The sequence below is a fragment of the Quercus lobata genome, chromosome 7 (genome assembly GCF_001633185.2).
Source record: "Quercus lobata isolate SW786 chromosome 7, ValleyOak3.0 Primary Assembly, whole genome shotgun sequence".
NCBI classification, from domain to species: Eukaryota; Viridiplantae; Streptophyta; class Magnoliopsida; order Fagales; family Fagaceae; genus Quercus; species Quercus lobata.
In genome coordinates, this window is record NC_044910.1 from 39,268,150 (window position 1) to 39,284,426 (window position 16,277).

The window sequence follows — 16,277 nt, forward strand, 5'->3', positions numbered from 1 at the left end:
ATGTTCACAAAGAACCTTTTTTTTCTTTTGAGAAACGTTCACAAAGAACCTTGTTCATCAAAAAAATGAAAGGAAGCACCTTAGGAGTTTCCTCTATTTGCTTTATGTTTTAAATATAAAGAAGAAATGACAACTTTTTTAGGAAGGACCCCACGTGCAAAATTTATAGGGATGGTGCTAAAAGGTAACACAAGGCTATTATTTTAACAATCTCGACACTCCTATCGTTCAAAATTTCGAGATGAGTAATGTTAGAGATATTATAAAAATTTATTATATTATTTATTCAAATTGAAGTGCCACTAATCAATAAAAATGAGTTATACATTTATTTATTATGCTTTTTAAATCCATCAATCATATTTATCATAACATTTGTTAATGTTTATGAAGTAAAATTTAAAAAATCATATAAAATCTTTAGCATTTTCCTATTCAAATATTACAAATAACTTGTAAATTGAGGACTTACAATATTTCATGCTGAAAATTTTCTAATTATATAATATCTTAATTTATAACTTTAACCCAAAAAAAAAAAAAAAATCTTATTGTATGAGATTTCATTTAGCTACAAATATACAGCAAACTAAGAACCAATTCCTAGGGACCCAATAAGAGAGAGGGGGGTTTCACATACCTAGTTGATTTCATAGAAAACAAACCACTAAGCTCTTGACATGCCTAATTATGAGAGAGAGAGAGAGAGAGAGAGAGAGAGAGGTGGGAACAAACTCAGTCTAGTAACCTCTTTTTCTAGATGTCAATTATGCTATTCTTTTATGCTCAATTAACCTCAAGGCACATTAAGATCTAAGGGACTTGTAGCCAGGGTACTTCAAACTACTATAAATATGCTGTTTCTATTTCCATGCCCAATAGCAAACACCTGAGTTATTCAACCTCTCAAGTCACTTCTCTCCCTTTTTCACTCTTTCAATGGCAAGAATATCTGAGCCTCTCATTGTTGGTAGAGTCATAGGAGATGTTCTTGACTCTTTCACACCAAGCATAAAAATGTCTATCACTTACAACAACAAGCAAGTCTGCAATGGGCATGAGTTCTATCCTTCCACGGTAACCACCAAACCTAGGGTTGAGGTTCAAGGAGGTGACATGAGATCTTTTTTCACGCTGGTACTTTGAATCCCCCTATTTTTCTTTATTCTCATTTCTCTATCTTCATTATTGTGTTGCTTTATTATATACCTCTCTCTCTCTCTCTCTCTCTATTATTGAAGTGCTCTTGATTTTTTTGCACCTTGTGTTCCCTCCTCTTTATTGCAGGTCATGACTGATCCAGATGTTCCTGGCCCTAGTGATCCTTATTTAAGGGAACACCTACACTGGTAACACATATATATAACAGCTAGCCCATGTCTAACTAAATGAAAAATAAATGTAAAGTTAGATAAATATATAGATAAAAGTGATTACATACACTTGGATATGGTTATTTCACAGACCCCAGATGTTCAGATACAAACAGCTGTAAGGCGCTTAAGACTGCAAAAACACTATAGCAGTTGCTACTTGCTAGAATGCTTCATTTGTGTCATAGAAAATTGCAGAATAACCTTTTAGCACTAGCACATATTTGTCTATCCTTGTCCTTCTATATCAATGTTTTCCATAACTGTTGTAACCAATATGTAGTATATATAACATGGATTAAGTTCTTAAAATCTTATCCATTTATTTTGAAACGAGTGGATTGAATTTTACCCTATCATCAATTTTTAATTTCAAAATGAATAGATAGGATTTTAAAAACTCCATAACTAATGGAGTTACCCTAATCAAAATGTTTGGATGATATATACTAAGCTAAAATTGTACAAACAGAACTAACCATTTATATATTATGTTACAGGATAGTCACAGACATTCCTGGCACAACAGATGCCACATTTGGTATGTTCATTCTATTAATTTCACATACTGGAAAGGAGAGAGTAATACAAAGATAAGGCTTTAATCTATAGTTTCATCTTTTGTTGGGTTTTTTTTTGTTGTATATTACAGGAAGGGAGGTTGTGAGCTATGAGATTCCAAGGCCTAATATTGGGATCCACAGGTTTGTGTTTGTTCTGTACAAACAGAAACGCAGACAGTCAGTAACCCCACCTTCTTCAAGGGATCACTTCAACGCTCGAAGTTTTGCAGCAGAAAACGATCTTGGCTTACCAGTTGCTGCTGTTTATTTCAATGCACAGAGAGAAACAGCCGCAAGAAGACGCTAAGTTAAGCCCCCCCAGCAAAAAATAAAAATGTTAGTGCAAATGTATTAGAATAAAGTGCTCTACTAAGGCTTTTTAAGAGTTACATCTCTACTCTCTATTATGCACATGTAATTATATAAAATTAAAATAAACTTGCAAAATATCAATCACTCCCTCCTCTTGTGCTCGCTTTCATTATTTGCTTTCCATTAAAAGCTAATGAATTTGTTACTCTTTAGCTGGTCTAAATTTTGTGTATGACAACCTTATCATATGCTAATGCCTGTGAAAAATCAAGAGGAGGGGCGTTCTTATTTTCAATAAGAGAATCATACGTAGGACACGTGGCACACAACCCAATGTTCAATTATCTCTCCAGCTTTTTCCACTTGGTCCAGTTTAGGGTTTTGGCTTCAATGTTTTATAGTTCAGGTTCAAAGAAAAGCATGGGATTGGTATCACATCAGTCTATCATTTCCCATCTTCCTTTCTTACCAATTATATTTCAGGTGCAATATCAAAGTTCTTAGAGTATGAGTAGGAAGGGGGTTCATCTTAATGCTACGTTCACAACATTTTCATAATAATTTTTTAATAAATTATAAGTGATAAATTGTTATTAATAAGTAAAATGTGATGTTAGTAGTAGGTCTACATCTAAAATTTGTTGTAAAATTGTTATGAAAATATTATAAATGCAACACTACTTCTTCTTTTTTTCCCCCCCTAAATGAATAGTTAATTCCATCTACACTCTTCAGCACAACAAAAACTTCGCTATAACAGTACTTAGTGGAAGTATTTGACTGGATAATTTTCATTCAGAAACCTAATCCATCACCAGCATTCCAGTTCCGTGTTATAAAAAAATCAGCAAATTGATGGGTAATGATCATGTCTAATACAAACTTGCCACCCAAAATATCGAAGTCCAAAGTGCTCAAAACAAAAAGATCAGATGAAGGAGACGTGTGTGCTTAACGTATCAGTAGACATAATTGTATTGGGTGGTGTTTGTCGAAGTCCTCAATGGTTAGCCCTTAACATAATTGTTGAAAATATGAATCCAATCATATCTTTGGAATCAATTTTTTTAATTAAAGATATAAGTTTGAATAATTTTAATGGAAGATATAATTAACATAATTTTTTAATCAATTTTAATTGAAGATATAATTAAAGGAGTCTTTTTTTTTCTTTTTTCTTTTTTTCTTTTCGGTTTTAGATATGAATCCAATAAGATTCAAACTTACGTACTATGATGTCCTTTCTATGATAATTATTTTTTATCACTATGTTAAGGTATCAATAAAATTTGTTGTAGATAATATTTGAACTCAAGTCTTTTATTTGACAACAAACGGTTTTATGGTTAAACTAATTATGACCCAGTTAAAGGAGCTAATTGAGAGGATGGCAATAGTAGGTGTTCAAAATATTGATTTTTATTTTCTTTGTTCGATTGTTATGTATTTATATTAATAGTGGAGCAAGAGAACTAGGAAATACACATGTAAAGCTTCAAAACCTTATAAATCAGAAGTCCAATATTTTCAAAGTTAAGGCAATATTACTTTGTTATTTATGTGGAAAAACAAACAAACAAAAAATACAGTAAATTTTCCTTTAATTAATGTATACTTTGCATAAGTGTGCCACTGATGAGCACTATCTATAAATGTGAGTTGACCACTGAGTAAAGATTGACCATCACTTTTATATTGATAAAATAAATTTAAATTTTTGAAAAATTTAAGCCATATAAATGACATAAATAAATTATAAGGGTATTTGCAAATCTCACATTTATATTTTTATGTATGGTTCATTTCAGTCTTTGTACTTTCAATTTGAGAAATTAAGTATTAGAATATTTTCTTATTTTTTTTGTTAAATCTTAATGCAGTTAATCATAATATATGCACATGATTTAGTCACCACATCTGTATTTTTGAGTTAAAGATATCATATAGAGAGAGAGAGAGACCCACAATATTGAATTTATTAAAGACATATTTAGTACATTGTATTGATAATTATATGTGAATATGAATCAATATAAAAATGCTAGGATTTAAAATTTTGAATGTTTTAAAATGTTGATTTATTATAATGTTGAATACATTTTGTAGTATATTCAGAGATTTTCTCTTATTATGGTTGATAGATTATATAAAAATTATTTTCTATTCAAACTTGGTATCAGAGAGATTTTTCTTCACCATGTTCTCATCAATTAGGAAGTACAGACACAAATACGGGTACGACATGGTAACATGATCAATATCAAAATAATTATAACATAAAATGGTTGGTACGACATCGGTATAGCATGGGTACAACACCCAAAATGAAGTGTCTATACTTCCTGGTCTATCAATGATTCCTCTTCTTCTTCATCATCATCCTCTCTCTCCATCCCAATAACTCATCTCTCACTCAACCTTCACCACCTTCCCTCACAAAATGCCCATCATTTTCTCTACCTCAAACTCCCCATCACTAATTTCCTCTATTGGAAAACCCAACTTATTCCTTTTTTCCGTGGTCAAGACCACCTTGATTTTATTGATGGTTCAAACCCTTGTCCACCAGTCACAGTAACACCCAATAATGAACAAGTTTCCAATCCGGCCTTTGTTTCATGGACCCACCAAGATTAGCTTCTAATTAGTCTCATCATTTCTTCCTTATCAAATGAAGTCCTACCTACCCATCAAAAAAATAAAAAATGAAGTCCTACTCTTGTTGTGATATTTGGATTAGACTAGAGTCGTGTATCTTGCTTAAGCCTCCACCACTAGATACTCAAATTTGACTGCTTTGATGTATAAAACATGTTTGATTTTTATTTATTTATTATAAGTACATGTTTCCTAAAAGTTTAATCCAACCATATTTTAAATAGAGAAATTCATAAGGTTTCAAGATTGTTATGATTTTGGTATGGTAGAACTACACCAGATTTTATTAAAACAAATATCAATTAACCTAGATTTTAAATAAATAATGAGCTTTTCAGAAACAAATAACATGAGAGAGAGAATATACTATGTACTAAAGAGATAGCGAATAAGAAAACAAACAAACTCAGGGCGCATCTATAATTGGTGGAAGTAAACTTGTGAAAGCCATGGACCAATGGTGGCAACAGGACTATTAATAATGGATCCAAAATACCAATCAAATCAATTTTACAAGTTGAATTAGCTCTGCACGTTTTTTTTCAAGTGTAATATAAAATGAAGAATATATTCTACTGCAATCGGTTGATGCAAATCATCTGCATTCGTTTGCTTTCACAGTGTTCTAAATTCTTATCATGAAATGAGTCATAGTCGTACTAGTACTTAGGAGGCAATAGCAGACCCCAAAAAGAGATTTTGTTTTGAAGCCAAATCGTCATGATATTTATAAACAGGTCAAGATAGACTCAACAATTTAGATTAATAACTTATTGAAAAAACATAGATGGATTGTTCACTTCCTCCCTCATTCTAAGAAGATCTCAAAAATTGTAGGCCAATAGAAATCTAACCCAATTAAAATTCTAATTTGTTTCACTAAAAGAATTTGTTCTAAGTGTCAAATCATCATGGATGATTAATTTCTTATAATGACTTGATACTTCAATGTTTGCAAGTAATTCTCCTGCATGATAAATTGTCAACATTAGCCACTAAATCTCTTATACAACCACACACCTATCAATTTCTTTATCTCAAAATCAAAATCAAAATAGAAAATTAGATTTTTAGCTTTCCTTCACTATAAATTGCCATACTCAAGGAAAATTAAAATTTATATTTTCATCTCTCTTTTTTTTTTTTTTTTTTTGTTTACATTTTATACCTTTTTTTTTTTTTTTCGATACGTTACATTTTATACCTAAACCATAATATTTGGGTTTTTATATAAAATTAATCTTGATTTAGTTTGTATAAATTCACAGAGTTATGTCTTAAATTTGCCTTTATTTGGACAAGTTAAGGCTGTTGGGTTATTTCATTATTAAGTGATAAATTAGGTTCTATTATTTTTTATACTTTAAATTTTATTTTGTTATTGTCATATTATATTTTATATTGTAGAGAATTTTTTTTGTAAATATTTTTTAATTATAAATGCTTATTAGTCAATATCATAATGGATATAAAAGCTTTAAAAAAAAATAAAAAAAAAAGAGGAATAGAAAATTTTATATTGAATCTCTAATAGAAAATTTATATTGAATCTCACTATCGATTTTGCGAAAAGAATTTTTTTCAAAATTTAAATTGATAAAATCCAACTTAAAACCAACTATATCATAAAAACATTAAGCACATTAGTTCTATTATAAGTTGAAAATGAGATGTTCACAAAATCTAAGTATAATAACTTAATTAGTAATTGATCATCTCAAAAAATAAGAGGTGTGAATTTTAAATATTTAAAAAATGGGCACCCCTTAAAATTATCATTTTATATCTCAAACTATATTGAGCTAGCTTTGATCAAATTTTAAGAGAACTTGACGCTAATTTAAACTCTTATAATTGTGCAAAAATTATCTAATTTTTCTAAACACACAATAGTAATTTTTTTTTTTAAATTATAATTTAGTGATTCTTTGTTATGTAAATCAAACATAACAAAAGGAATAGTTAAAAGAAAAAAAAAAAATTCAATGGTTCAATAGACCAATGTTTTTCTTTTCTTCTCTTTAGTAGGCTTATTGGATTTGAACAAGTTTTTGAAGAGTGGGAGAGTAAACTTTTGAAAACCCAAATTTAAAATAAATAAATAAAAAATTGTAAAAAAAAAAAATGAAATTAAAAATTTTGAAGGCCAGCCCCCCCTCCTCCCTAATAATAACATGACACGTGGCTCCCTAACAGGTAGAATGGGCTCCCAAAAGAAGCGAATGCTAGAGCTCTGTAAAAAATTAAGGAGCGCCCAGAAAAGTGGTCTGGCATCAACAACAACAACAAGAAAAAGTATGTACTGTATGTCTGTATCTGTTGTACTGTGCATACATACAAGAGCACTTTGAGCGTATACGATTAATTTCCATTTATGCACCAGGCACATTATTGTCAGTACTTAGTAGTAGTACAAGAAGCACTCACTAAAACAGAGGTATAGTGTGAAAGTAAGTACTAAATACTTTCACGTTGCCTTGTTTGGTAGCTTAGTTCTAACGTACATTTTCACATTTTAAACAATATTATATATATTTTTATATTTTTTCACTTATATGTATATCAAAAACACCTAAACAACATTACTCAAACTTTTCTACTAAACGGGCCTTAACTTGAAAAATATTTAGAACTATACGGTTTTGTGCCAAAACTTTGATATGGCATACTACAAGTAATGAGTTTAATGTAACACAACTTTGGGCTTAAGGTATTATGGGCTCTTTGTTACTATTATTTAATCAACAGTTTTCAGTGTTTAAACAATATTACATGTATTTTCACACATTTTTTTACTTACACATATTTTCAAAAAATACAGACAACATTAGGAACATTACCAAACGGGCCCTACATATGCATTACCAAACGGGCCTACATATGCAGAACGTACATGCAACTTGATGCCATTGCTCAATGATATTTGTTGAGCTATTTAAGTTTGTGTTTGGAATTAAAAGAATTTTTTTTTTCTTATAGGAAAAGACAGAAATGAAAGAGCTGGTCTCCCTAATGTTAGGCCCGCCAAACCCAGCTGCAACGCAACTTTGAGGTATCATGTAGAACCAGGGTTTAAGAATAGGAATTTTTTTAATACATTTCAACTTAATCATCTAGTGAAAATTGAAATGTAATTGCAAAAATCTCCTATGATTCTATACTATTTAAATTTCATTGTAATTTCTTTTGACTCTAAATCCAAAGGCTATCCTAAACTCTTGTATATAAACAACATTATGTTGTGTAGGATTAAGGGCCCAAATTATATATTGGGCCTTGGGCCTTGTCCTAGAGCGTGGGTGGTCCTAGGAGAAATGAATAGTAAAGAACAGTTCAGACTCAAGATTTAATGAGCAATATGCAAATAGGAAGGTTATCCGAGAAGAAATATCTCCTTGAATATGATAAGTACATCTCAAATATTTCTTCCAATGATCAGAGTGACCTTCCCAGTAATAGAGACGTGCATCATGAATATACGAAAAGGAGGGGAATCCAAAATATCTAAGAAAAAACTGCTACCACCGCATTGAATACACTGCGGTTACTTTCCTGACCGCATTTATGTGGAGAAGATCTCTGAACAGTATTGCCTTGGCAATCACAACTCACAGAAAGCTAAAGAGAGTGTTCGATGGGACATGTACTCAAGTGAAGGCTCAAATGATCAACAAGTGTAGGATCAACATGGTTCTAAGGGAGATATATAATGTAAGAAACCTCCCATGAGGAGGGGATCGGGAAAACCGAAACTGAATACTGTAGCAATCAAAATTGTACCTGTACTTTGTTTAACTGATTTATGTGAAGAATAACCTCCTCGGACAGTGAATTCATTTAGTTCTGTATTCCTTGTTCTTACTTGACCATCTTCTATATATATTCAAGCCATTGTCCAATTCATTAAGGTCTAGTTCTTTAACCCACTTTCTACAAATTTATTGCACTGTACTCACTGGGCCAATATCCCACACACTTTGGGCTTGGGCTATCAAACGTGTCCCTACATGTTGTAATATCTGCACCTAATTCTGTTGGATTAAAATGAATTGACCCCTTACAAATTAATTAATTACCCAAGTTAATTAATTAGTCAAATTACATGCAATGGTGTGGTAGCACAAACAAATCACCAAATAACTAAATACAGTGGAAAATAAATTTGACACAAGTGATTTGTTTACGAATGGGGGAAACTATTGAGGCAAAACCCAACTCGGAGAATTTAAGGTCATTATTCCTGAAAATCCACTATTATCAATCTCAAGCAGTTACAAGCATGAGAAATCTTACCAAACCCTTTTTTCCTATTCCGAAATACCAACCTATAGTTGAACCCTTATCCCAATATCCAATTAAACTTGTATTGTAGTGGCAATCTCTCTGTTCAATGTACGAATCCCAGTACGTGACTAACCAATGATGCACAAATCCTAGTATGTGACTAACACACCAACTTGAGGAAGATTGTTGACTACAAAGTTCTTCAGTTCATCAACAATGAAGATTAAGAATCTCCTTGGTCACAAAACCTTGACGTAAAGACATAGTAGCTTCTACAGAGAGAATGATGAATTATAGCAATTCCTACCTCCGATCACAATATGCATGTATTATCACTTTGCATCACCTCGTGATGGCCTTTAAAATAATCTTTATATATGTTTTGGATTATGAAAAAAAAAAAAACTCTACACAAATACTTAAGGATATACGTGTAATCAGATCTATAAACTCTAATTTCATAATTCTCGACAGATACAACTTGTGTCGAGCTTTTGTCGAGTTTCAACATTAAATCTCGATAGAAGTCTTTCTATCAAGATTGTTGTCGAGCTTTAATGAACAGTACTTCCTTCACTTATTTCTTGGTTAGACTTGCATAAATTCAATACTTAACTTGAACACTTGTTTCTTGAAATACTAAACTTATTCTAGATCTACCCAATTACAAGTAAAGTGCATTTTGTTAAAGAATTAGCTAATTACATAAATATGTCCCTAACAAATTCCATACTCAACTTTAAAAAAAAAAATATTTGAGAATAAAAAATGGGAAAAATACAAAAGACTGCCTGAACTTTGGTAAAATCAAACTGACTTTTTGTTCTTTAATTTGAAATAATAACTTGTACTCTGAGAAATTTTCTAAATTGATTTTTTTGTTATTATTTTGTTAACAAATTCAAATAAATTTTAATATATATAAACAAGAACTTTCACTAATCAAAGAAAAGAGCCAACATCAATACAGTCAACCATACAAGCATCCAAAATACTTTCATGGGCATGCTTTATTAAAACAGAAATGGCTTTTGAGCCTAACAGTAAGTTTTGCATTAAGATTGTCAACACAAGTTCTAGCATCACCTTCTACGATATCCTGTATCCAGTTCTCTCCAGTAGCAACGTTGTCGTCTCGGCTTGCAAAAGAGAGCACATCTCATGAAGCTTAATTGGCCTAGACCTTGAGCACTTCACTAGAACTGTCTCTAGCCACCACTACCAGGGCAATTAGGTTGTCATTGACAGTTGCATCCACATTTAGTTTGACCATGCTTATAGCCTTATAGGTGGGGGTTGTCATGCTTCAAGTTCAACAACTCTATTAAAAATCTTAGGGCCTGTATAGTGAGTTAGTTTGAGTAATGTTGTTTAATTGTTTTTTATATACGTGTGGGTGAAAATGTGTGTGAAAATGTGTGTTATGTTGTTTAAAATGTGTAGTTTTGTGTTTGAGTAGGGCTGCCAAACAGGCCCTTGTATCCTCACTAGGTAAAACCAAGGCATATTCCTTGACCCTATTCTGTATGATGTTAGTGATGGCCATAACATCCCCCACCATTATGCAGACATTTGTTCCTCAAACTCCAAATTGAGTCCAAAGTGAAGGTCATATGCAAATAGCACATGGAAGCCTCCTCCCTATGTAGATGAGTACCTGAAAAGTGATTAAAAGGATCTTTATTAATGTCTTCATTTGAATTAATTGGGCAAAAGTCAAATCTCATCCCCCACTCGCCAACAAACAAGATGACTCTTGTAGCAGGGCATTTAAAGAACAAATGGGCAAAAGACTCTATTGTTAAGCCACAGAGAGCACAACTTGGATCATCAATGCCAATTCTTTATATGAGGTTTTCTTAAGTAGATAATGGGTTCGAGCCAATCTTCCAAAGTAGCATTTTGATTCTTTCATGACCCTTGAGCTTCCATAGTATTTGCCAAGGCGCATTAGTATTAGATGAGACAGTTAGATACTCTTTAGAGATTCTATAAGCATATTTGACAAAGAAGGCACCCCTTGGATTCTTTATCCAACATAAATTGTTAGGTTTAAGCTTAGCGAGGATAGGGATTCTGAGAATAGCTTGTATAGATATAGGGTCAAAAAATTCATGTAACAATTTGATAACCCAACAGTGAAGTTCAAGAAGCCTGCTAACCATGGTATCCAATGGTCCAACCAAATGTTAATGGAAGCTCTATCACCTACCAGATAACAAGCTCCTTTAGTGATCAAGGTTTTCGTTTTCTTTATGGCTCTCCAAATTGGGGATGCATTCGTTGAAAGTTCTCTTCTAAGCCAATCTTACCTCACCTTGTATTTACTCTGAAATAGCCTTATATACAAACTATATCTCTTGGATGCTACCACCGATGCAAGCTTAGCAACGAGAGATTTTTTGATATCCTTTGCCTTTTTGAATCCAAAACCTCCAGCACTTCTACGAATGCACAATTTGTCCCAGGCCTCCAAAGCTAGGTATCTACCATTTGAATTTTTGGGATTCCACCAAAATTTCCTAGATAAGGTATCCAAGTTGTCACAAATTTTAGTAGGAATGTCAAAAGTTGCCATAGTACAAGTAGGGAGGGCTTGTGCCATAGCTTTAATCATGGTACATCTAGCCGCCTATAAGAGGCCCTTGCTTCTTCAACCCTTCAATCTCGTCTCCTATATGTCTGAAGGAATTTAAAGTCCTTCGAAGGTGCTTTGATAGGGGACAGAGGAGCACCTAAGTAAATGGAGTCTTTTTTTAGGGCTTTCATGTTAAGGCTTTCATGTTAAGGGCTTGCTTGATAATTAAGCATGACTGATTAAGGGTGGACCTAGAGAAGAAGATGCTAGATTTATTCCTATTGATGAGCTGACCAGACCAATTACAATACTTTTCAAGGCAATCATTGATAGAAATAGCATCCCTCCTTCAAGTTTTGGTAAACAAAACAATGTCATCAACATACATGACATAAGTAATAACAGGACTCTCGATACTTACTTCCCCCACTAATTTTTAGGAAATTTTGCTTTGAGATAAATATATTATTAAATTGAATCACTTGCATATCACCTAATGTATTTTCCATCCAATATTGTTAACAAAATGGCAATCAAATGATTAATTTAGACATTTCACTCAAAATTCAATATAGTAACCTTTTGGAAATTTCAACTTCAAATTTAAACTTTGTTATGTTCTATTTTTTTTTAACCCCCGTCCCCCACACCCACACCCACATGTACGTGATGATGCCATTGCTCGGTCCCTGGTAGTATGTACATGTACGAGATGATGCCATTGCTCAAAAGATGGGAATCTCGAAATATTTATCCTTGTTTGGATAAGAAATTCTCTTTTTTAAGAAAAAAAAGGATACAAATGAAAGATCTAGACCGGACATTCAAAAGCATCAATTGGTTTTTTTTTTTGATAATCCAAAAGCATCAATTGGTAGACAGGCATTAAGAAGACAAAAGAGTATCCAACTTATCTGTGGATATATGAATGCACTTTAATTTGGACGTTGCAAGATTATTATTTTTCGTTTCTGCTGCCGGCAGGGATTTAATGGTAGTCGTCTACCAGTACAAGCACTAAAAGAAGGTGTGCACTTTCACATTTTTACTTTACATGCTCATCACTCATGACCTGCTATTAACCCTCCGTGATTGGATGTGATAGAAAAGCCAGTATCTGCCAATAGCTATTTTGCATGTCCTTGGGCTTTGATTGTAGGTATAGGGAGCTGATGAGCACAGAAGGAAAATGAGGACAAAGGCATGCAATTAAACCATTGAAACAAATTGTTAGTTTCGTACGTTTTTATTTTTGTGAGATGACATCCCAGCAGAGATTTGATTCACCACAACAAAACCAATCTATATATATATGCCGACAATAAAATTTATACCCCAAACACAGACACATAAACATGCACATGCACATGCGCAAAACATATGCAGGCCGGTACATATACATTGCAAAAGAACACAGAGCACTATTTAAAATTCTGGAAAATTCATAAAAGGATATATATTATTATTATGTTAATTTGTTGGGCTTTTTTCTATATGAATAATCATCATGTTAGTAAATTTAAAGTCAAAATAACATGATGTAATCAGTAATGCTTTAATAGAAAATAAATGGGGTTGGCAGGAAAGTCACTCGAGATATGATAGATAGACTAAAAGCCGTGAGATAGGACAAGATTCTTGACAAAAACCGACTGTCCAACTCAACTCAACTTTGGTACTTACTAATTACTGTCCATATATGCAGGGATAAGGGATCGGAGAGTGGTCAACTCATTTGTTTTGGATGAACTCCTCACTTGGTCAGTTAAGGTATTCCCATAGTCACGGGGAGACAATCTTCTGGTCAGGAACGAAGGAGTTGCAGAATTGGTTCGATGCATTTGAAGTCTTTGCGCATATTCGAATCATGTAAAAAGTTATATTTATTTTAGTATAGGAATTTACTTTATTTTATTTTATATATTTATTTTTCAAAACAGTCAAATTATCTATTTTTTGGCTACATTTCAATAAAATAATATTTTCTTATCAATTTTGTATTATTATCTCAATTCATCTCTTTCTTCCTCTTTTAATAGACAAACAAAACTAGTAAAATATTATTAAAATATTCATTTTCAAAGCTAGAGAGACAGTATAAATTTACACAATTACTACATTACAAATATATTTTTCCACAACAATACACATAGACTAATGTGGGAGGTTTTAAGGGTTGGTTGGGCAAAATGTGAGGCTTATTCCATTTTACAAAGACTAATGTGAATGTTTTAAGGCAATATTAGTGGACGGGTTTTTTTAAACTATATTTCTAATGTATATTTAAAATATGTTATAATTTTTTTTTTGAAATCCATATAATTTTTAAAATTATGTGATGAAAAATTACTAAGGGTATGTTTAGTACACTGTAATAGATCATGTAATAAAATGCTTATTCACGTGGAATAGCTATTGATCATTTGGTTAGATTTTTATTACAGACATTGAATAGTTATTCATCAGAAATAATCATTCTTTATTAAAAGTGATGTAATAACTTTTTCTCAATACATATAATAACTTTAGAAATTATTTTATTTCCAAAATTATAAATTATCTTTACGTGCATTATAATTATAATAATTTTCAAATTATTGTGTTTCCAAAAAATAATAATTTGTGCCTTTGTTCCTATTTCAAAAGTAGGATTTTATCAAATTTAATATTGAAAAAAAAAAAGTAATTTTGATTAAACCATCGTAGCAAGTTTTTTTTTTTTTTCAATTAAATTCTATAAGAGTTATATGCATTTGAAATGAAAATAATCTTTTATATAATTGAAAATAACTTTAGAAATTATTTTATTTCCAAAATTATAAATTATCTTTATGTGCATTATAATTATAATAATTTTCAAATTATTGTGTTTCCAAAAAATAATAATTTGTGCCTTTGTTCCTATTTCAAAAGTAGGATTTTATCAAATTTAATATTGAAAAAAAAAAGTAATTTTGAATAAACCATCGTAACAAGTTTTTTTTTTTTTCATTTAAATTCTATAAGAGTTATATGCATTTGAAATGAAAATAATCTTTTATATAATTGAAAATTTGACAAAAAATTTTTGCATATACAATTGTAACAAGTTTTGTCAGTTAAATTCTATAAGAGATACATACATTTGAAATGAAATTATTCTTTATTTAATTGAGAGTTATTATATTACATGTTTGATCATAATTATATTTATTTTCATTGTTATTTTTCCATTATACTATATCATTATCTACTAAGTATTGTTTATGATTTTCTCTTTGATTGGTGAGATTTCATTTTTTCTTTTTTCCTAGTAATAGATCTTTCAAGGGATCTTATTTGATATTCAACTAATTTTTTATTCTTCTTTCATTTTTTTCCTTAAGTTTTCATATCCAAATTGATATTTTTAGTGAGCATTTAATATTTGAAAAATATTTAGAAATGAAATAAATACAATCTAATTATATTTTTTTAAGAAATAATTAATTTTTATTTGGATAGGAAGGATCACATTTATTTTATTTTGTGCCATAGTTAAAAAGACATGTTAGGATAATGTTTAAAAAGAGAGTGGGCCGAACAATAATGTAGAGAAAGCATGATTAGTCTAAGGCCCATTTGTATCATGTCTAAAATTAGTTAGTTAGAAAACTCTTTAAATGAGAGAAGAGAGCCCAGTTTTAAAACCATTTAAGCACCATGTTGGTTTAATGAACCCATAGTCTTGAACATTCTGCAAGACACCTCACGCCTCCACTTAACCAAAATTGTTCACCTACTAATTAAACACCATCAGACAAAGTTTGGCCTACACTAATTTGAAACTATCTTCCCTAACATGCTACATGGTGATTTATAAAATGTCTATGTGTATTATTTACATAAAGGAAAAAGTTTAATTCCAAACCAATTTGAAGCTATCTTCTTCAAATCCTCAAATTTACAATGTGGTCATTGAAGATATCAAATATATATAATTTTAGTTATACAGCTTTTTTAATAAGTCATGTAACTTGTTTAAATAATTTACATGAATAGTCTTATATAATTCGCCACATAATGGGTTAGAAAAAGTAGCTTTAAATCATTTAGGAGTTAAACTTTGTCTTTAAACCTTGTTGTGCCTTAGACCTGTTTGAACACACTACATTGAGTATTCTCTAATCCCACGAAGTCTAACCAACTTAAAGCCATGCTCAACCCTTAACACACAATCTTGTACTTACATTTATGTTAAAACTCCCAAATTTGACACGAATCTCATGTAAGCAAGCAAAAAATAAGGATATGGTACCAAATCCTCTTCCGTTTGCTTTCATGCTACTCAACTTTAATTCGCTTCTTATCAAAAAAAAAAAAAACTTTAATTCGCTTGACTACTTTCCTAGCATACCCTTTGGGCCAAATTATTCATGCTCATCGATTTTCTATCTTGTGACATAGGCAAAGGTCACATGACATATAATAATTAATAAGAGAGTGATAGGATTTACACAGCAAGTAAAAATAGACCCATTCTATTACCTC

General features: G+C 31.3%; 1 protein-coding gene across 1 annotated transcript; it reads left to right on the top strand.

Moving 5' to 3' along the window:
• The first annotated feature begins 802 nt into the window (after positions 1-802).
• On the top strand, positions 803-2,374 carry LOC115954085 (CEN-like protein 2). Its single transcript, XM_031071948.1, has 4 exons — positions 803-1,137; positions 1,288-1,349; positions 1,874-1,914; positions 2,026-2,374. Exons 1-4 carry the CDS (start codon positions 940-942, stop codon positions 2,241-2,243), a joined length of 519 nt encoding a protein of 172 aa, XP_030927808.1. The 5' UTR covers positions 803-939; the 3' UTR covers positions 2,244-2,374.
• The last annotated feature ends 13,903 nt before the right edge of the window (positions 2,375-16,277 follow it).

What these genes read in the sequence shown, in the direction of transcription:
- LOC115954085 (XM_031071948.1), top strand. Translation starts at nt 940, where the DNA reads ATGGCAAGAATATCTGAGCCTCTCATTGTTGGTAGAGTCATAGGAGAT. An exon ending in TGAGATCTTTTTTCACGCTG is followed by an intron (nt 1,138 to 1,287) that starts GTACTTTGAATC and finishes TCTTTATTGCAG; the next exon opens with GTCATGACTGATCCAGATGT. An exon ending in TTAAGGGAACACCTACACTG is followed by an intron (nt 1,350 to 1,873) that starts GTAACACATATA and finishes ATTATGTTACAG; the next exon opens with GATAGTCACAGACATTCCTG.